The sequence below is a fragment of the Macaca mulatta genome, chromosome 11 (genome assembly GCF_049350105.2).
Source record: "Macaca mulatta isolate MMU2019108-1 chromosome 11, T2T-MMU8v2.0, whole genome shotgun sequence".
NCBI classification, from domain to species: Eukaryota; Metazoa; Chordata; class Mammalia; order Primates; family Cercopithecidae; genus Macaca; species Macaca mulatta.
Window position 1 is genome coordinate 62462641 of NC_133416.1, and position 23020 is coordinate 62485660.

General features: G+C 35.2%; 1 protein-coding gene across 1 annotated transcript; it reads left to right on the plus strand.

The window, feature by feature from the left end:
* Positions 1 to 2234: 2234 nt before the first annotated feature.
* On the plus strand, positions 2235 to 3191 carry LOC705506 (olfactory receptor 6C6-like). The gene has a single exon (XM_001093869.5). It carries the CDS (start codon positions 2235 to 2237, stop codon positions 3189 to 3191), a length of 957 nt encoding a protein of 318 aa, XP_001093869.5.
* Positions 3192 to 23020: the final 19829 nt, after the last annotated feature.

Genomic DNA, 23020 nt, shown 5'->3' on the forward strand with positions numbered 1-23020 from the left:
TGAATATGAACTTAAGTAAAAGTAGAAAATATTTAAACAAAATATTCTCTCATTTTATCTCTACATGGATTCTTCTGAAGAAAACTTGGTATTTAATATCTCTTTAATATTGGAACAATGTATTGAAATGATTATAAGTGCCCTCAATTTAGTTAGCCTTTGCATTCTACCATGTACCATAATATAAAAACAAATCCAATATACCCTGCGTAAGGTAAGAGCCTTTTTAACTTATCTTTTCATGCAACCAAAGTTAGGGCAAAACTTTGGAAATCCATGTCAGGGAATTAAATTTGCCCTTAAATTGTCCTATTTCCTTTATTCCTTCTGACGAAGAAGTAAAACTTTCTAATATATATATTATATATTATTATACATATTTATATATATAACAAATTCCTAATATATATTTCTATTATATAGAAGAAATTTTTACTTCATTTATGTTTTCATAATTTTACCTCATATATATGTTATATATAATGTAATAGAATGCATTTTTTAAATGTACGAATAAGTCTAATTTTTTTTTCTTCAGCTTTTATTTTAAGTTCTGGGGTACATGTGCAGAATGTGCAGGTTTGTTACTGTAATTCATTTTTTAATCTATCTCTATGAGCTTGTAGTTGCATTGAATGAATCATAGAGGGAAATTAGAAAGCAGCTATTTCCATGTTGAGAAAATCTACAAACACATTTACATCCAGTTTAAGATTAAAGACAGCTATTTTGTTTAACAAAGCCCAGATTTTGATCAGTAGAACAATGATGAAATTTTTAAAAAGTCTTCACTATTATATTTAGTCTACCACATCATACAAATTTCACAGATAATACATGAAAAAGGTAAATTTATATTTATTACATTATATGTAATAATATGTAGTTATATGTAAAATATGTATTATAACACATATACACATAAACTACCTGTAGATCTTGTTATACTAGAAAAGCAGTGGCTAATGAAAAACCCAAGAGATAACAAAAATAGAAATATTTTGATGTTGCAAGTACTATTATGCATGCATTAACTTACTATTTATGAAAGACACACAAATTAAGATTACTAGAGAGCAATCACTGTTTAAAACAAAGATTCTAGGGATTCATTAATTAAAAACAAAGGTTTTATAGGGATTCAGTAATTTTAAAATGAATATATATAAATAAAAGAATATTAAGCTTTGTAGAAAAGCAGAGAAATATTTAAATATTTTAATCAAAAAGAAAAGGTAACTTCATGATATTTGATTTTTTTATTATAGCCTGTATGTTATAAAAGGAAGCCAGAAAATGGAAAAAACGCCCTTTTGAATATTGTCTGGGAATTCTGAAAATTGGCTAAGACGAAGCAGCCTTTCTTTAGCAAAAATAATTAACTAAAAATAAATTATAATCAGTTACTATGGAATATAACTGCAATACTAGTCAGTAAGAAGACCTGCAACTAGTACTTAAAATCATTTTGCATTTAAAATAAAACAATATATAGCTTCTTACTGTATTTACAAAAGAAAGAAATATGAAACCATTATAAACAGATTAAAGAAAAATGGAAGATAAAACATAGAAAGACCAATTTTAGTTTTTCTGTTTGATACACTTCAGTCATATAGAATTGAGGCACTGAGGCACTGTTAATGACTTACCGGAAAAGTGGTGAATCTAAAGGCAATTGATAAAGTACGAATAGGCACCTAAGTGGAGCTACAAAAACTGTAGGAACGTAAACACAAAAACTAAGTAAATAAAATATAAAATTGAACTTGATGATGGATAAATATATATCAATGAATAAATATGAAATGGAACGTGATGATGAATAAGAGACTCTCTTAAGTAACAAGTCACTTGAAGTGTTAGCTAAATTCAGAAATTTCAAACTACTATTTAAACTGCCTTTTGGGATAAAGTGCTTGAAAGATGAATCAAAAGTTAACGCTAACCGAAGTATGAAACTTATTTCAAATGAGTGAAAAGTTTTCAGTAACGTGGCAAGTAGGACTTATTTAACTCTGGACAAGAGAAGAATCTTTTAACATTCTTATAAACATGACTGATGAATTGGTGGATGTGTTCATTTTTATGAAATCTAAGTTGACTTGTGAAAATATTTGTGCATGGGTAACTTTCTAAATATGAAACTTTCTAGGGCTGAGAATGAAGTAATGTATTTTCTTACTTGTGATATTAGTTTTTATTTTCTGCAGATTTCACAGGACAAAAGAAAAATGAAGAACCAATCAATGGACATAGTGTTCACTCTGCTTGGACTGACAAATGACCCTCTACTACAGATTGTGATTTTTCTGTTTCTATTTTGTAATTATATCCTGAGCCTGATGGGGAACTTAACCATCATTCTCCTCACCCTGCTGGATCCACGGCTCAAGACTCCAATGTATTTCTTCCTCCAAAATTTCTCCTTCTTAGAAATTTCATTCACAACTGTTTGCATTCCACGATTCTTGACAAGCATTCTGACTGGAGACAAGACAATTTCCTACAATGCTTGTGCAACTCAATTATTCTTCTTCCTTTTATTAGGAGTTACTGAGTTTTACCTCCTGGCTGCCATGTCCTATGATCGCTACATTGCCATCTGCAAACGACTGCATTATCCAATCATTATGAGCAGCAAAGTGTGCTACGAACTTGTATTCATCTCTTGGGTAACTGGATTCCTAATCATCTTTCCCCCTTTGGTCTTGGGACTCAAGCTGGATTTCTGTGCTTCCAAAACTATTGATCACTTCTTATGTGACACTTCTTCTATTCTACAGATTTCTTGCTCAGATACACGTTTTATAGAATTAATGGCTTTTATCTTAGCTGTGCTGACACTCATCATCACGTTGTTGTTAGTGATCTTCTCCTACACATACATCATCAAAACCATTCTAAAATTCCCTTCTGTTCAACAGCAAACCAAGGCTTTATCCACTTGTTCTTCACACATGATTGTTGTCTCTATTACTTATGGGAGTTGTATCTTTATGTATATGAAACCATCAGCAAAAGAAAGGGTGACTTTGACTAAAGGAGTAGCTGTGCTCAATACCTCTGTTGCCCCTTTACTCAATCCCTTCATTTATACTCTAAGGAACCAGCAGGTGAAAGAAGCTCTCAAGGATATGCTTCAAAGATTTTGTTATTTTCTAAACAAGACAAAATTTGGATATAAATAATATACTGTTGGAACATGAATGGGAAAATTGAATGCAGTCTTCAATAAATTACCTTAGTTCAGAGTTATTCCATTTCTCCGCTTGAATAGTATCGTATTAGGTTTACTGCATCTCTGTGTTCTCTGCAGCTCTCTTGTTCTTTCTGAGTAGATCTTCCTACTCTCTAGTGATAAACTACCTTCTTCAATCTAAAATATTAAATTTCCTCTATGCCTAGAAATAGCTCTTCCATAAATAATAGTTTTATGTACTGAATGTTTTGTACCCGTGAACATTGCTAGATATACTGAGACAATTACTTCAACATGTGTGTTAATTGCTAAGCATCGTATCTGCTCTTAAGTATCTTGCATTCCTAAAACAGTCAAAAACACAGAATCTGATAATTATTATATTATGTAATTGATGTTGCGATAAAAATGAGGTAGAAAACCTGATTAATTTTAAAGATCAAAGTAGCCACTCAAGAAATCATTGCTTATGATGGACCTTGAAAGATGAAGAAAAAAATTAAAGGTTCCAGGATGCTGTAATCAGAGTATAAAATAGGCAAATAAATTAGTCTACTGTAGAAGATTCACCTGGAGAGTTTCAATGATTAAGAATATTAGTAAACATTTTTGGTTGTTTTGGGGGATAAAAATAATTTAATTTGGCCAGGTGCAGTGGCTCATGCCTGTAATCCCAGCACTTTGGGAGGCTGAGGTGGGTGGATCTTCTGAGGTCAGGAGTTTGAGACCAGCCTGATACGGTGAAACTTTGTCTCTACTGAAAAAGACAAAACTTAGCCGGTGTTGTGGCATATGCCTGTAATCCCAGCTATTCGGTGGCTGAGGCATGAAAATCACTTGAACTAGTCATTCTCCATCTCCCACCTCTAATCCCATCTGTCACCGGATTGAGGTATTCGCTGGTGTTCTTTCAGTCACTATAGACTTGTTTTGTCTTTTCTGGAATTTCTTAATATATTTTATATAATATATATATGTATATTTAAGACAATGTCTCAGAGGCTGGAGTGGAGTGGCATAATCATGGGTCACTACAGCCTCAAACTCTTGAGCTCAAGCAATCCGCCCACCTCAACGTCCCAAGTAGCTGGGACTACAGGTGCACACCACCACACACAGCTAATTTTTAAATTTTTGTAGAGATGAGGTCTTGCTGTTTCCCAGGTTGGTCTTAAATTCCTGAGCTCAAGCAATCCTCCTGCCTCTGCCTCTCAAAGTGTTGGCATTATAAGCATGAACCATGGTACCCAGCCTGGAATTTCTTATTAAAGAGGGCATACTGTGTGAACTTTATGTATGGCTGCTTTTGCTCAGCATAATATTTTTTGAGTTTCATTCATGCTATTGCATGCATTCATAGTTCATTCCTTTTTGTTGATAGAATTTCGCAGAATATCTAGTGTCCTTTTGTGACAGCCAGCATTTTCTTCTTTATCCCATACTTTGGTATTTTTATTCTCTGAGGAATATCTTCACATAACTGAACCATTTAGTTTGATCAGTGTGAAAACTGATTATATTCCATACTCTGAATTGCCAATCCCTGAAGCCTCTATCCTCCTATAATGTCTTTTAGAAATAAGCTGATCCAACAAATGGGAGTTAGTTGGAAGGAATTTTTGCCCTATATCTTGGTGACTCTACTTCTCAATCCTATCCTCTGAGGCAGTGGAGCTTCAAAAATTGTCTCTAAAGGGACAAAAAAAAGAAAACGGATACACATGGAGGATCTCAGTTCCTCATTTTGTTGCTCATTTTAGTGGCCCATTTCTACCTAAATTAACTTACACTCTTTTTTATGCAGCAGGCTCCAAGACTCAACCTTCTTTTGAAGAGTGGAAGGGAAGCAAAAGTCTGAGAACCAGAGATGAAGGTTGAGGAAACTAGAACTAGAGATTTCAGCTCAAAGCCCTACAGAGAATGATTCAAGAAAGCTCAGTGGGAAATGGCAGTGACTTTCAGTAATTTCTGGGAAAGTTCTAACCAATAGCCTTAGCAGTAAAGCATGTAGTTCTCAAACACTCAATAAGAAGTTGCTATGGATCTCACCTTGCTCTGCAGTTTGACTATAAATACCTCTGGAAAATAATGGCCTCTGCTTCTCTTACAACTTCCAAATTTTGAGCAAAATACTCTCACTGAAAAACTTTAAGATAGAACTATACTGATAAGGGGATTCTGGAAAATGGCCTCCCAGTGTCTTCTCTGCATTTATAGAACAATTAAAAACGTCAAATACGAGAAAACTGCAGAATCATAAAAAAATAAATAAATCATGTCTCTTGCAGCCATGTGGATGCAGTTGCAGGCCATTATCCTAAATAAATTAATGCAGAAACAGAAAACCGAATACTGCATATTCTCACTTACAAGTGGGAAGTAAACACTGGCTACACGTGGACATAAAGATGGGAACAATAGCCACTGGGGACTACTAGAGAGGGAAAGGGGAGTGATGGTTTAAAAATGACCTATCAAATACTATGCTCACTACCTAGGTGATGAGATCATTTGTAGCCCAAACTTCAGCAACGTGCAATTTACTCACGTAACAGACCTGCACATATACCCCTTAAACCTAAAATAAAAGTAGAAAAAAAAGTCGTATGTGGTATTGAGTTGGCAACATACAATTCAAAGTAGCTTCTTTGAAAAAAACCAAAGCCATGGTTTCAGAAAGTCCAAATCATCGCTTCTATCACTGGCTCTACCCAAAGAGTGATACCAGTGTTGGAGACATGTTAGGAGAAATTGAAACTATCTAGGGTCAATGGTCTCGTTGTCTAAAGTGTTATCTGAGCTCATTGTCTCACAATCAAGAAAATTAGTAAGTGTGGACACAAGGGTGAGGTTTGAGCGAAAGTAATAAGCAAAAGAAAGCTCTCCACAGTAAAAATGAGGCCAAAATGGATTGCCGTTTCTACAGTTGAATCCAAAAGCTTTTATGAGAAACTCCCCTCGTCTCTGTAGTTGTTTGTGTAACTTCCCATATCTGTGAAGCTGTCTGTGCAACTTTCCTTATCTGCAAATCTGTGGTTATGTCTTGGGTAGCACAAAGTACAACTTCTGTTGTTTGTGTAACGGTAGTTCTGTTTCAGGTAACTCCCCACCACCCCTGTGCGAGTTCCTAGGAAACCCACTATGTATTGCCCGAAAGCATGAGGAAACTTTTTCCTGGGAGCTTACTAATCCACAAAGAACAAAAGGCTTCTACGCTGGGCCTTGCTTTCTCATCAGTGCAGCTGCAGTTTGGTTTTTCTTCAGGCTACTCTATTCGTCCCTGAAACTGTGATTTTTCAGGCTGTTTCACCGAGGACTAGCTTTAGCCGTCTGCCTGATTTTTCCTTTTCTTCTCTCTCGAGATGAGACTCACTTTGCACCTTCTTGTCCAATTTATCCCCATTATATAGGACTGTTTGAAGTTCCTGGACATTATGGACACTTAAATCCATGGGATCCATTCATGTTGGTTCAGACTCCTTTGGTGCCCTGGTTAGAAAGCGCGGTTCTACAGGGTGCTGTAATTTCATTTCTGAAGGAGTAAAGAATTAAGAAAGAGCAATAAACATAAGAAGATATGTTCTATTACTATTAAAGTAATTTAATTTTCCTACGAGGTGAAAAGTAGATCTATATGTTAAGATGTAGGTTTATGTCCCAGGGTGAATAAGATCTGTACTACATGGTTCTTTAGGATAAATTCTTTTTTACTTACCAAATCCCAGAGCCTGGAAAGAGAAGTATATTCATTCATTCATTCATTCATTCATTTATTACCTCAACAAACAGAGCTCTAAGAACTTGCAATACTTAATAGAAGTGGATGTAACTGGCATGCTCCTGGAAATTAAGTGTTTGTAGTTTCATTGATTACAGAGAATGAGATCTATACATTGGAAGTTTCAGTGAGGAAGTACATTTGGATCTTAAAACATATAATAGGGGATTCTAAGGGTTTAGCGGGTAAAGGATGCTTTTCTTTATAACTTTCCTCTACTTATTTCTCACTGACAGCATTAAAACTCCCAAAATCAGTCAACCACAAAGAATTTAAGTTTCAACAACCAAAAAATTAAAGATCTTTTCCAGTCTAGGAGGGTATTTTTAGGACAAGCGGGCTTGACCCTCTAGGTAAATGTTTTATCTTTGGCCTGTGGCTTCATAAATTATGGGCAGACTTCTTTTTTTCTTTTTTCTTTTTTTTTTTCAAAGATAGAGTCTTGCTCTGTCGCCCAGGCTGGAGTGTAGTGGTGAGATCTCGGCTCACTGCAACCTCTACCTCCCTGGTTCAAGCAAGTCCCCTGCATCAGCCTCTTGAGTAGCTGGGATTACAGGCATGTGCCACCATGCCTGGCTAATTTTTTATTTTTGTATTAGTAGAGACAGAGTTTCACCATGTTGGCCAGACTGGTCTCAAACTCCTGACCTCAGGCAATCCGTCTGCCCTGGCCTCCCAAAGTGCTGGGATTACAGGCATAAGTCACGGCGCCAGGCTTGTTTAACATTCTCGTAGTTATACTTTAACTAATTTTAATAGTGTAACTCTTATAAATGAATACAGTGGTTCAATGCAGGATTACTCTTTTAATTATCAAAACAATAATGTTGTTTTTGGGGGTAGTGGGGTGTGAAATACGAAAAGATTAAGCTTTCAGAACAAATGGAAATTAAGATTCTAGGAGCAGAACATGGAAAACGATTTTTTAAATAATTTAAGAGTCTCAGAATCATTCAGTGATAATACTAGTAGCACATTTTTGGTAATAAATAAAAGTAGCTTGCAAATTTGGATATTAAATGAGAATTTCATATTGCCCATGAATTGCCATAAAGGTTCAAAATATAAGGCATTGTATGTCAGTCTAAGCATTGTCACCAACAACTGGAAGTAGATGCATTTATATCATGCTTACAAAGAGCTGGAAGTATTGATTTTAAAACCAGAAACAAGAGGAGTGGGATAGAGAAAAGAAAAACTGTGGTTTGATTACCTTCCTGAAGCCAAGTTGAAATCCCTACACAAAGAATTTGTTCTTTTCCTGGCTTGGAAGCTTGCTGAATGACTGAATGTACTGACCCACACTAGTGCTGCTCAAGGAGAAGACTGTGCCTTATTTCCCATGATCAGAATTACTTAACATAAATTTGCTATGTAGAAAAGGAACTAGAATTGAGAAAAATACTTTGAGATAAACCTTATATTAACCAACCTATATTAACCAATGGTTTTAATGACATTATGTTGATAAGGAACAACTCTAGATTTGTTTTCATAACAATTTTAGAAAACCACTGGGTCTTATACACAAAAAGCACATGTTTATTATATGCAGTATTTATTCAGCATAATGATTCATTTTGAGTCAATACACATTTTAAAAGCTTTATTGAGGTGGTATGCAAGAAACTGCATAGATTTAAAGAATGTAATATAAGCTTTGACACGTACAAAATATTTTATATTTTCTTTTTCTTTCTTTCTTTTTTGAGTCAGAATCTCTCTGTGTTGCCCAGGCTAGAGTGCAGTGACACGATCTCAACGTGAGTGAACTGCAACCTCCGCCTCCCAGGTTCAAGCGATTCTTGTGCCCCCGCCTCTGAAGTAGCTGGGATTACAGGCATGCACTACCACACCTGGCTATTTTTTCTATTTTTAGTAGAGTCAGAGTTCGCCATGTTGTCCAGGCTGGTCTCAAACCCCTGGGCTCAAATGACCCACCCACCTCGGCCTCCCCAAATGCTGGGATTACAGGTGTGAGCCACAGTGCCCAGCCTTATTTTATATTTTCTAAGAATTATATAAAGCTGAATTCATCACTGCAAATACAATATTGAACATATCCAACACTACCAAAAGTTTCCTGGTGCAACATTGTATCCCTGCTTACTATACCTCTGTCACTATCCTTCAGGAATCACTTGCCCGCTTTATGTCACTGTAGATTACATTTCTATTTACTATCACATTTTGTAGAATGTTATAGAAATGGAATAATGCAGTATTCTTTTTGACTAGGTTTCTTTCACCCAGTCTAATTATTTTGAGATTCGTCCATACTATTGCCTATATTAACAGTTTCTTTCTTTCTTTCTCTCTCTTCCTTTCTTTCTCTTTCTTTCTTTCTCTCTCTCTCTCTCTCTCTCTCTTTCTTTCTTTCTTTTCTTTTCTTTTCTTTTCTTTTCTTTTCTTTTTTGAGACAGGGTCTTGCTCTGTCACCCAGGCTGGAGCGCAGTGGTGCAATCTTGGCTTACTGCAGCCTCCACCTCCCAAATTCAAGTGATTCTCATGACTCAGCCTCACAAGTAGCTGGTTGTCTTTCAACTAGTAAATTCTATCTGAGCATTTGCAAGATTTAATCTAAATCAAAACTACCTCATGCATCATCAAGGATGGAGAGAAAAATTACAGATCTGCTATTAATGCTTTCATTCTTAGCAATTTTGATTTTGTACAATGATCATTCCCTTTCAAAACCGATAATGTGTTATATGAAAAAAGTTATATATGGAATCATTAGAAACATTACAACTGAATATTTAATTTTTTCTTAATTTTCAAGGTGCCTATTTGATTCTGTAATTGAAACAGAACCATAAAAATACTTCATTAAATGTCTTCTACATGCTTAAGATGTTATCATAGCTATCACTTCATAATTTTCTAGCAATGTATTATTAAAACTGGTAGAATAAAGGAATTGAACATAAATTAAGATTCGATACAGTACTGTGGTAAACAAGAATAGCTTTTGCCTGCTTTTGTCTATATACAGGAAACCAGAGAATGAATAAAGATGATAATAACATTCCTATGTCAATAAGAAATATAAATCAGTTCTGTTCATACATTTGAATGTCTTAGATATGTGATCATGACAATGATGACAACGACAAAAAAAGATGAAGATGGTGATGAAAATGAAGATACAATGATGGTCCCGGGGATGAAAGTCTTATACCATTAACCAATTACATCACCTGAAGAAAGTTATCTGAGATCATGGGGCCTGAGTTTTCTCAGAGATAAATGAATACATGAAAGGATATTTTCATATTTCATACTGAAAATCAAGTGATACTATAATTTTGTATTATGAAGATATAGTCTAGATTTTCAGAAAGTGGAGATGAGATTTGTATACAGAATAAGAATTAACGCCTAAGCATTAGGCTGTTTCAGAACTTCTGAAGAAAAGTAAATCTCATTTACTTGGGATCAAATCTCTCTCTCTCCCTTTCCCTCTGTGTCTCTCTCACACTGTCTTCCTCTTTCTCCCTCTCCTTATCTCTCCCCATACTGTTTTTATCCAGATGCATGAATATAATAAGATTAAAACTAGTGGGCAAATTGTTTCTCTGGAGGACATCAAACGATTATCTTAATTCAAAAGCACAATGCAAGTGTCCGAATTGCTGTATACTGTGGAGTAAAATGACCTTCCTTAAAATCATTTACTGTATATGTGGTTGGGAGTGAAAATGGAGAATTAAGCCCAATCCCTCCCATTCAATTATTCTCACAATCCAAAAGTTTATTAAAATCTCTAATTTCTTTCTTGCAAATATCTTTGACTCTTTACCTGTATTCTAGTCCCACTGTCACATTTATACACTAAGATTTAAAATTTATAAATAGTTTAAAGTAAAGGCCTCCTCACCTACTCCCTGTTAATAAGACAGCCCATATTCCATATCATTTCCAGGAGTAATCGCCCTAAAAACAAGAGGTTAACGTTAAAATTTTCATCTTAAATACACTTTCAATGACTTCTCTCTAGTTGGAAATGTCAATGAGATTGTAGTCTTTACTTGACATTTAACATGCACGTTATCTACAGTAACCTGGAGTGCTTTTTTTTTTTTTTTTAGATGGAGTCTTGCTTTGTCACCCAGGCTGGAGTGCAGTGGTGTGATCTTGGCTCACTGCAACCTCCACCTCCCGGGTTCAAGCAGTTCTCCGCCTCAGCCTCCTGAGTAGCTGGGATTACAGGTGCCCACCACCACACCCAGCCAATTTTTTTGTATTTTTAGTAAAGACGGGGTTTCACCATCTTGGCCATGCTGGTCTTGAACTCCTGACCTCATGATCCACCCGCCTCAGTCTCCCAAAGTACTAGGATTACAGGTGTGAGCCACCGCGCCCGGCCTCCTGGGCTGCATATTAAACATAGACCACATTAACTCTATCCCAGAAATATTGACTTCAGAAGCAGTAAAAATGATAACTCAAAATTACATTTACAAAACTCTCTAGGTCAAGCTTGTCCAACTCACCGCCCGTGGGCCATATGAGGCACAGGACAGCTTTGAATGTGGCCCAACATCAATTTGTAAACTTTCTTAGAACACTGTGAGATGTTTTTGCAATTACTTTAAACTTCATCAGCTATCATGAGTGTTAGTGTGTTTTATGTGTGGCCCAAGACAATTCTTCTTCCACTGTGGCCCAGGAAAGCCAAAACATTGGACACCCTGATCTGGGTGATTCTTGAAAATCAAACCTTTGAAAATTTCTGATATGATAGATTTAAGTCCGAAATACTATCCTGGCAAACAGGTCCCTTTATGCTTTCACCCTTCAACCTCCCCAAACTTATTGTTGACTTTACTTTCATCAGCACACAAAAATATTAGTTGTACCACATTCTTGAATTGTTCAAAAATTTAAGTGCTATCCTTTATTGAGTGACAAATAGTTCTAATAGCATATATTTACTGAGCAATGAGGTATGGGGTACATTTCTCCCACTCTACATATGGAGAAAGTAAGGCATAAAAAGTGTGCAAGATCTGCGTAGTGTTCCAGAGTTGTAGAAAAACTTTTACTGAACCTAATTGAATATCCTGAAGCCATTTTCTAAATGTGGTTATCTAATACCGCTGTGTTATTTGCATATATTTATATCTCAGTCATCTTTCCTTATGTATATTTTTAGTCTTAGCATAATTATTACTTTCTCCTGAAAGGCCTCTCATCTCCAAAATTCCATGAAAGCCATCCTTTCTGCCCCATAAGTGTTTTTGTAGACCTTTATTACAACGTAAATTAGCTGCTGTATATCAATACAGTCATGTCCCACATAACATTTTGGTCAATGACAGACTGCATGTACAATATGGCCCCATAATATTATAATACCTTATTTTTACTGTACTTTTCTGTATTTAGACATGTGTAGATGTATAAGTACTTACCATTGTGTTACAATTGCCTACAGTATTTACTACAGTAACATGCTGTACAGGTTTGCAGCCTGGAAACAACGGACTATACTATATGGCACAGGTGTGTAGTAAGCTGTACCACCTAGGTTCCTGTAAGTACACTTGGATGTTTGTACAACAGAATTGCCTAGCGATACGTTTCTCAGAAGTATCTTCATTGCTAAGTAATGTTTGATCGTATTTTGTTTATGTGTTTATGTTCTTTAAACACTGAAAGTTTCTTAAAGGTACTGATTGAACAGTTCACAATGTCTGCAATAACATAGATTAAAATAAATACATGGTGAACTAATTATCAAATTACATATGCCAAATTACATTTATACAAGGCATATTTTATTCAAAGTCATGGTTTCTGGAAACTGATACGCCATAAAGAGGTGTTATTTAAAAGTTGGATTAAAGAATTGAAGAAAGTTATTGTAGCAGTGTGAAACATTTCATGAGAAAGAATATAATGTAAGAAGGGAACTGAGCTATAAAGTTCTTCAGGAGACTATCCTATGTGAGATAACTCTTAAGGTGGGAGAACATGATCAAATAAATGTACCAAACATGTTTTCCAGTTTTTCTACCTTATCAGTTATCAGGTATAGGATAGTCTCTTAAAGAACTTCACGGCTCAGTTCCACTCTTTCTTCGATTCTTTAATCCAACTTAATTAATTAATTTATTTATTTTTGAGACAGAGTCTCACGCTTGTCACCCAAGCTGGAGTGCAGTGGCGCCATCTGGGCTCAATACAACCTCCGCCTCCCGAGTTCAAGCGATTCTCCTGCCTCAGCCTCCTATATTCTTTATAACACCATTGAAAATCCCTGAAGAAATATTACTTTCGATCCTTTCTACATATAAGAATTCTATTTAGTCCCAGTTTGTATTATTTTTCTGTTATATCAAATGCGTAAGTCTACTTCATTATATTGATGCAACAGTGTATTAATAAAATAGATTTCAACACTTATTAGTATATAACTATAAAATTAATGTATTAAAACACATTTATAAAGCATGAAAATTCAGTAGCCAAATTTAACTCCCTGAATTGCATTTACTGTGCATTTGCCTTAATTTCTGATTTTAGACTAAGTTAAAATTATAGCTTACCTTTTTGGATCTATTATTCATTTCTTTCTATGTGCATGGAAGAGACGCATGCTAACATAATTAGTGACAATTTTACTCATTTTATGACCATATTTTGTTATCCAATAGGCAGATTTATTACCAATGATTTTTGTGGGAGAGGCAATGGGTACATATTGTGTTTCTGTAGAGAATTTCCACATTTCCTCAAGTTCATCCTCACTATGAAGATTGAGACTCGGGTATTAATAATTTTAATGGGTATCTATCTTTCATTCCAAATAAGTTAAACTTTGTGAAATTTTGTTATTACAATTGGGATTGCCATCACTCAAAGCCTCAAACAAGATAGATACATATTCTTTGAAATATAATAAAATTAGGAAGTGAAAATTAAAATCAAGGCATTATTTGATGAAAGATAAACAATTCTTGCAAGAAAGAGATATTGCATATTACCAATTGTACATTTATAAAATGCTGCAGTTTTATTGTTTTTACTTGCTACAGACTCAAGGGAATCTTGAGTCAAAAAATAAGAGCACATCTCCCCCGGCAAAGGAGCGCAGCTCATCGCCAGCAACGGATGAAAGCTTGACGGAGAATGACTTTGACGAGATGAGAGAAGAAGGCTTCAGTCCATCAAACTTCTCAGAGCTAAAGGAGGAATTACGTACCCAACGCAAAGAAACTAAAAATCTTGAAAAAAAAGTGGAAGAATTGATGGCTAGAGTAATTAATGCAGAGAAGGTCATGAACGAAATGAAAGAGATGAAAACCATGACACGAGAAATACGTGACAAATGATGAGATTGCTGGGTCGGTGCTGGGACAACTGGCTAGTCATATGCAGATTGAAACCACATCCCTTCCTTGTTTATATACTAAAAACAACTCAAGATGGATTAAAGACTTAAATGTAAAACCTAAAACTACAAAAACCCTGGAGGATAACCTAGGAAATAACACTTTGGACATAGGCCCTGGCAAAGATTTGATGATGAAGACACCAAAAACAATTGGAACAAAAACAAAAATTGACACGTGGGACCTAATTAAATTAAACAGCTTCTGCACAGCAAAAGAAACTATCTTTTGCTTTTTGATAATAGCTATCCTAACAGATGTGAGGTGATATCTCATTGTTGCTTGAATATGCATTTCCTGATGATTGTGATGCTGAAGATATTTTCAAATACCTCTTTGTTATTTTTGTGTGTGTGTGTGTTTTGTTTTGTTTTGTTTTGTTTTTTTATTGGAGAAATGTATAGTCAAGTCCTTTGCCCGTTTTCTAATTGAGTCATTATTTAGGGTTGTTTACCTAAATTTAGGGTTGTTATTCAATTGTAGAAGTTTAATTTATATTTTGGAGATTAATCTTTCATCAGGGTTTTACAATTACAAATACTTTCTCCAATTCCATAGGTTGCCTTTCCACCTTATACATTGTTTGCTTTGCTGTGCAGAAGATTTTTATTTTGGTGTAATTCTACTTGTCTATTTTTTTATTTTAGTGCCTGTGCTTTTGGTGTCATATCTAAGAAATCATTGCCAAGACCAATATCACAAGCTATCTTCCATGTTTTCTTATAAGTTTCTTCTAAGAGGTTCAGGTTTTATGTTTACATATTTAATTTATTTTGAGATGATTTTTGTGTATGGTGTAATATATGCCTAATTTCATTTATTTCTATGTGGATATTCACTTTTCCCAACACTATTTGTTGAAGAGACTATCACTTGTCAAACATTCACTGTATATGTGTAGATTTAGTTCTGGGCTTTCTATTCTGTTCCATTGTCTACATGTCTCATGTCTGTTTTTATGCCAGTCCAGTACTCTTTTAATCACTGTAGTTTTGAAATCTATTTTAAAATCAAGAAGTGTGATGTCTTCAGCTTTGTTTCATTTTCTCAACAGTGGTTTGACTATTTGGGGTCTTTTGTGGGTCCATGTAAATTTTAGGATTGTTTTTTCTATTTCTGCAAAAAAGTCAATGAAATTTTGATAGAGTTTGTTTTGAATGTGTAAATAATTTTGCATTAGTATAAAATGTTTGATGGAATTGCCCAGTAAAGCGATCAGGTCCTGAGCTTTCCTTTGTTGGAAGAGTTTTGAATACTGATTCAATCTCCTTAATCATTACTGTTCTGGTTAGGTTTTCAATTTATCCTATGATGATGTTTATGTGGGCAATAAGCACATGAAAAGATGCTCAAAATCATTAGATATTAGGGAAATGCAAAATCAAAACCACAATGACATGCATACCACTTTACAGCCACTAGAATGGTTACTGCGTGCACGCGCACACACACACACACTCATATATATATAAATTGTCTTGTTTGTGTATATATGTACATATATATATAATTTCTCTACCAGTAATGTATAAAAATTCCAGTTTATCTATATCACCAATGCATGCACACACACAAATATATATAACATATAATATGTAAATATATATAATACACAAATATATATATTATATATGTGCATGGATTGCACATATATATGTGCATGCATGGTGATGTAGAGAAATTGGAACCCTCATACATTGCTGGTGGGAATGTAAAATGGTGCCAATACTATGGAAAACAGTGTAGCAACTTCTTATAAAGTTAAATATAAGGGTTGGGCATAGTGACTCACACCTGTCATCCCAGCACTTTGGGAGGACAAGTCAAGAGGATTGCTTGAGCCCAGTAGTTCAAGACTAGCCTGGCAACATAGCAAAAACCCCATCTGTACAAAAAATAAAAGTAATTAGCCAGAAACAGTGACATGAATCTGTAGCCTGTTACTCAAAGACTGAATGGGGAGGATCCCTTGAGCCCAAGGACTTGAAGTTGCCATGAGCTATGATCACACCACTGCATTTCAGCCTGGACAACAAAGTGAGACTCTGTCTCAAAAAAGAGAAACCAATGAACAGTTAAATATAAACTTACCTATGTCCCACAAATTGTATTTCTAGCAATTGAAAACATGTTCACAAAAAAATTTGTACATAAACATCAATAGTTTAGAGAAGAACAGGAATGACCTGATAGAGCTGAAAACCATAGCACAAGAACTTCGTGAAGCATACACAAGTGTCAATAGTCAAATTGATCAAGCAGAAGACAGGATATCAGAGATTGAAGACCACCTTACTAAAATCAGGTGTGAAGACAAGATTAGAGAACAAAAGAGTGAAAAGGATGAACAAAGCCTCCAAGAAATATAAGACTATGTGTAGAGACCAAACCTACGATGGATTGGTGTACCTGAAAGTGATGGGGAGAATGGAACCAAGTTGGAAAACACTCTTCAGGATATTATCCAGGAAAACTTCCCCAACCTAGCAAGAGAGGCCAACATTCAAATTCAGGAAATACAGGGTACACCACTAAGATACTCCTTGAGAAGAGCAACACAAAGACACATGATTGTCAGATTCTCCAAGGTTGAAATGAAGGAAAAAATGTTAAGGGCAGCCAGAGGGAAAGGTCAAGTTACCTACAAAGGGAAGCCCATCAGATTAACAGTGGAACTCTCTGCAGAAACCCAACAAGCCAGAAAAGAGTATGGGCCAATATTCAACATTCCTACAGAAAATAATTTTCAAGCCAGAATTTCATATCCAGCCAGACTAAGCTTCACAAGTGAAGGAGAAATAAAATCCTTTACAGACAAGCAAATGCTGAGGGATTTATGTCACCACCAGGCCTGACTTACAAGAGCTCCTGAAGGAAGAACAAATATAGAAAGGAAAGAGCGGTACCAGCCACCACAAAAACACACCAAAACATAAAAACCAATGACACTATGAAGAAACTACATCAGCTAATATATAAAATAATCAGCTAGCATCATAAAGACAGGATCAAATTTACACATAACAGTATTAACCTTAAATGTAAATGGGCTAAATGCCCCAGTTAGAAAACACAGAATGGAAAATTGGAGTCAAGACCCATCAGTGTGCTGTATTCAGGAGACCCATCTCACGTGCAAAGACACACATAGGCTCAAAATAAAGGGATGGAGGAATATTTATCAAGCAAATGGAAAGCAAAAAAGAAATCAGGGGTTGCAATCCTAGTTTCTGATAATACAGACTTTAAACCAACAAAAATCAAAAAAGACAAAGAAGGGCATTACATAGTGATAAAGGGATCAATGCAACAAGAAGAGCTAACTAGCCCAACTACATATGCACCCAATACAGGAGCACCCAGATTCATAAAACCTTCTTAGAGACCTACAAAGAGACTTAGACTCACACACAATAATAGTGGGAGACTTTAACATCCCACTGTCAATTTTAGACAGATCAACGAGACAGAAAACCAACAAAGATATTCAGAACTTGAACTCAGCTCTGGAGACATCTACAGAACTCCCTACCCCAAAACAACAGAATATACATTTTTCTCAGGGCCACATAGCACTTATTCTAAAATCGACCACATAATTAGAAGTAAAACACTCCTCAGCAAATGTAAAAGGACAGAAATAATAATAAACAGTCTCTCAGACCACAGTGCAATCAAATTAGAACTCAAGATTAAGAAACTCACTAAAAACTGCACAACTACATGGGAATTGAAAAACCTGCTCCTGAAAGACTACTGGGTAAACAACAAAATTAAGGCAGAAATAAATAAACACGTTCTTTGAAACCAATTAGAACAAAGAGACAATGTACCAGAATCTCTGGGACACAGCTAAAGTAGTGTTAAGAAGGAAATTTATGGCACTAAATGCCCAGATCAGAAATCTGAAAATATCTGAAATTAATACCCTAACATTGCAATTAAAAGAACTGGAGAAGCAAGAGCAAACAAAATCAAAAGCTAGTAGAAGACAAGAAATAATTAAGATCAGAGCAGAACTGAAGAAGATAGACACACGAAAAACCCTTAAAAGAACTCAATGATTCCAGAAGCTGATTCTTTGAAAAGATTAACAAAATAGATAGACTTCAGCTAGACTAATAAAGAAGAAAAGAGAAGAATCAAATAAATACAATTTAAAAATCATAAAGGGGATATCATCACTGATGGCACAGAAATACAAACTAACATCAGAGAATACTATAAACACCTCTATGCAAATAAACTAGAAAACCTAGAAGGAATGGATAAATTCCTGGACAAATACATGCTCTCAAGACTAAACCAGGAAGAAATTGAATCCCTGAATAGACCAATAACAAGTTCTAAAATTGAGGCAGTAATTAATAGCCTACCAACCAAAAAAAGCCCAGAACCAGACAGATTCACAGCCAAATTTTGCCAGAGGTATGAAGAGGAGCTGGTACTTCCTTCCAAAACTATTCCAAACAATAGAAAAAGAAGGACTCCTCCCTAACTCATTTTAGGAGACCAGCATCATCCTGATGCCAAAACCTGGCAGAGATACAACAAAAAAAGAAAACTTCAGGTCAGTATCCCTGATGAACATCGATGCGAAAATCCTCAATAAAATACTGGCAAACTGAATCCAGCAGCACATCAAAAAGCTTATCCACCACAATCAAGTTGGCTTCATCCCTGGGATGCAAGTCTGGTTCAACGTATGCAAATCAATAAACATAATCCATCACAGAAACAGAACCAATGACAAAAACCACATGATTATCTCAATAGATGCAGAAAAGGCCCTCGATAAAGTTCAACACCTATTCATGCTAAAAACTCTCAATAAACTAGGTATTGATGAAACATATCTCAAAATAATAAGAGCTATTTATGACAAAACCCATAGCCAGTATCATACGGAATGGGCAAAAACTGGAAGCATTCCTTGATAAAACTGGCACAAGACAAGAATGCCCTCTAACACCACTCTTATTCAGCACAGTTCTGCCCAGGGCAATCAGGCAAGAGAAAGACATAAAGTGTATTCAGATAGGAAGAGAAGTCAAATTGTCTCTGTTTGCAGATGACATGAATGTATATTTAGAAAACCCCATCATCTCAGCCCCAAAACTCTTTAAGCTAATAAGCATCTTCAGCAAAGTCTCAGGATACAAAAACAATGCAAAAATCACAAGAATTCCTGTACAGCAACAATAGACAAGCAAAGAGCCAAATCATGAATACACTCCCATTCACAATTGTTACAAAGAGAATAAAATATGTGGGAATACAACTTACAGGGGACGTGAAGGGCCTCTTCAAGGAGAACTACAAACGACTGCTCAGTGAAATAAAAGAGGACACAAACAAATGGAAACAAGTTCTATGCTCATGGATAGGAAGAATCAATATAGTGAAAATGGTCATACTGTCCAAAGTAATTTACAGATTCAATGCTATCCCCATCAAACTACTATTGATTTTCATTACACAATTAGAAAATTCTACTTCAAATTTTACATGGAACCAAAAAAGAGCCCACATAGCCAAGACAATCCTAAGCAAAAAGAACAAAGCTGGAGGCCTTATGCTACCTGACTTCAAACTCTACAAGGCTACAGTAACCAAAACAGCATGGTACTGGTACCAAAACAGATGTATAGACCAATGGAGCACAACAGAGACCTCAGAAATAACACCACACACGTTGTACAACAATCTGATCTTTGACAAAGATGACAAAAACAAGCAACAGGGAAAGGATTCTCTAGTTAATAAATGGTGCTGGGAAAACTGGCTAGCCGTATGTGGAATAAGACTTAAATGTAAAACACAAAATCATAAAAATCCTAGAAAAAAACCTAGGCAATACCATTCAGGAAAGACACACCAAAAGCAATTGCAACAAAAGCCAACATTGATAAATGGGATCTACCCAATCTAAAAATCCTCTGTACAGCAAAAGAAACTATCATCTGAGTGAACCGAAATTTTCTCCTATTCTTTAGGTTGCCTGCAATCTACCCATCTGACAAAGGTCTAACATCCAGAATCTACAAGGAACTTAAACAAATTTACAAGAAAAAAATAAACAACCCTGTCAAAAAGTGGGCAAAGGATATAAACAGACATTTCTCAAAAGAAGACATTTATGCATCCAGGATATATATGAAAAAAAGCTCATCATCACTGGTCATTAGAGAAAAGGAAAAAAACACTGCAATGAGATACCATCTCATGCGTTAGAATGGTAATTATTAAAAAGTCAGTAAATAACAGATGCTGGTGAGGGTTTGGAGAAATAGGAACGCTTTTACACTGTTGGTGGGAGTGTAAATTAGTTCAACCATTGTGGAAGACAGTGTGGTGATTCCTCAAGGATCTAGAACCAGAAACACCATTTGACCCAGCAATCCCATTACTGGGTATATACCCAAAGGATTATAAATCATTTTACTATAAAGACACATGCACACATATGTTTATTGCAGCCCTATTTACAATAGCAAAGACTTGGAACCAACCCAAATACCCATCAATGATAGACTGGATAAAGAAAATGTGGCACATAAACACCATGGAATACTATGCAGCCATAAAAAAGGATGAGTTCATGTCCTTTGCAGGAACATGGATGAAGCTGGAAGCCATCATTCTCAGCAAACTAACACAGAAAACCAAACACTGAATGCTCTCACTCATAAGTGGGAGTTGAACAATGAGAACACATGGACACAGGGAGGGGAACATCACACACCAGAGCTGGGCCTGTTGGGGCGGGGTGGGAAAGGGGAGGGAGAGCATTAAGAAAAATACCTAATGCATGCAGGATTTAAAACACAGACGACAGGTCAATAGGTGCAGCAAACCACCATGAAACATGTATACCCTATGTAACAAAACTGCACATTCTGCACATGTATCCCAGGAAAAAAAAAAAAAAGAATGCCCTGTAGCATTGTAACTAATGAAAATAGTAACAATAAAATTCCCTAAATTTTAATCAATAATATTATTAAATTACATGTAAGTATTTCTCTGGTATTCTATGCAACTAATACACAAAGATGACTCTGTTTAGATAACTTGAGAAGGAATGATATTCATTATATCTGGTTAACTAAAAAATGAAGAAAAAAATACAGCATATTTTCTGTAATAAAAATTGCATAACTGTACAAAGAAAAAAACTCTTCTCTCTGAATGTGTTACTGTGACTGTTTATTGATGAATATACAGAACAATACCTGGTAGAACATACTATAAATGCTTAACACTGGTTTATTTGAAAACTTGAGGGAAAATGAAGGTTTGATGGGAAACATAAGGGCCATTCCATGTACGTGATATACTGCTGTGACACTTGATTCTCATAACCTTAATCATAAATTAGTTTTAAAATTAAAAATGAAATGCTGAAGTTTTAAATACTTTTATGATTTTTGTAATATTAAAATGTTTTATTTAGTCATTCATTCTGCTCAGTGCATATAGAGATGTATGAATGAATAAAGCATTGTTGGTACTACCCTCAAAGAGTGGTCCACTGTTGAGTAGTTCAGCTCTGGAATTAACCAGCCCCGAAGGAATGGAGAATAAATTATCTCCTGAGTATAGACTCTGAGTGCCATGTGGGTATCAGGAAAATTAAGCATAGCCAAAGGGAAAGCAGATTGATTGTATAAGCTGTTGGTACATTTTTATCTTGTTACATTGCTTGGCTTTCCAAAATGGTATGTGATGACTCATTACTTCTTTTGAATGTATCTCTCCATGCATCCTTCCTTTCTTCACTCTAGTCTCCCAGGGATCTATATGGTGACCAGAGAAGGTAAAATAGTGTTATCTTGGTTTAGTCTTCAATCTTTATCTTATTCAGAGACCTTTGAACTGTTTTATCTTCCAATTTCTTAAATATTCCCTGAAAATTTACTTAAAGTCTCAGAATTACAATAATAGTTTCTTGGAGTTCAGGCCAGAGCAACATTTACATTTGTATGCAAAGATAAAAGATAAATTTATTTTTATTAATAACAGAGGCTGCTAAAAATCTTACATGTAATTCGGCCTATATTTTCTCAATGTGAGAGATTTTTACATAACAGAGACAAGGGTAAACTAAATGACAAAAAAAGTCTCCTGAAATGTATTATAAATGCATTATAGTTCATATTTTTAAATAAAATAAGAAAAATCTGTAATTATATTTATGACTAGCATAATTATACCTATCACAAAGTATTTTTCTTATTTGTCAATAAATAGACAAAGTTTTATCTTTTTTATCCAAAAGTTTATTTTGTTGCAATAAATACCAGGGATTCCCAAATTATCATTTTCACATCTTTACTACTCTTAATTTTACATTTAATATGTTTCAGCATTGTTCAAATCACAGTAACAATCTCTGTCTTTTGATCTGCCAGTTTTGCTGATATGCTAATGAACAAACGTGTATTTTCTTGAAAGAAAAGAATGCTAATTAACAGAAAAATAAAACGAAAAGTAGGAAAAAATGCACAGTAACAGCTTTGATACTTATCACCCCCTGAGTGACTCAGTTCATGCTACAGAAAGAAGGTAATACAACAAATATTCAGAACTCATATCACAGACACAATGCCATTTGCTAAGGATAAGGAGAGAACAAGA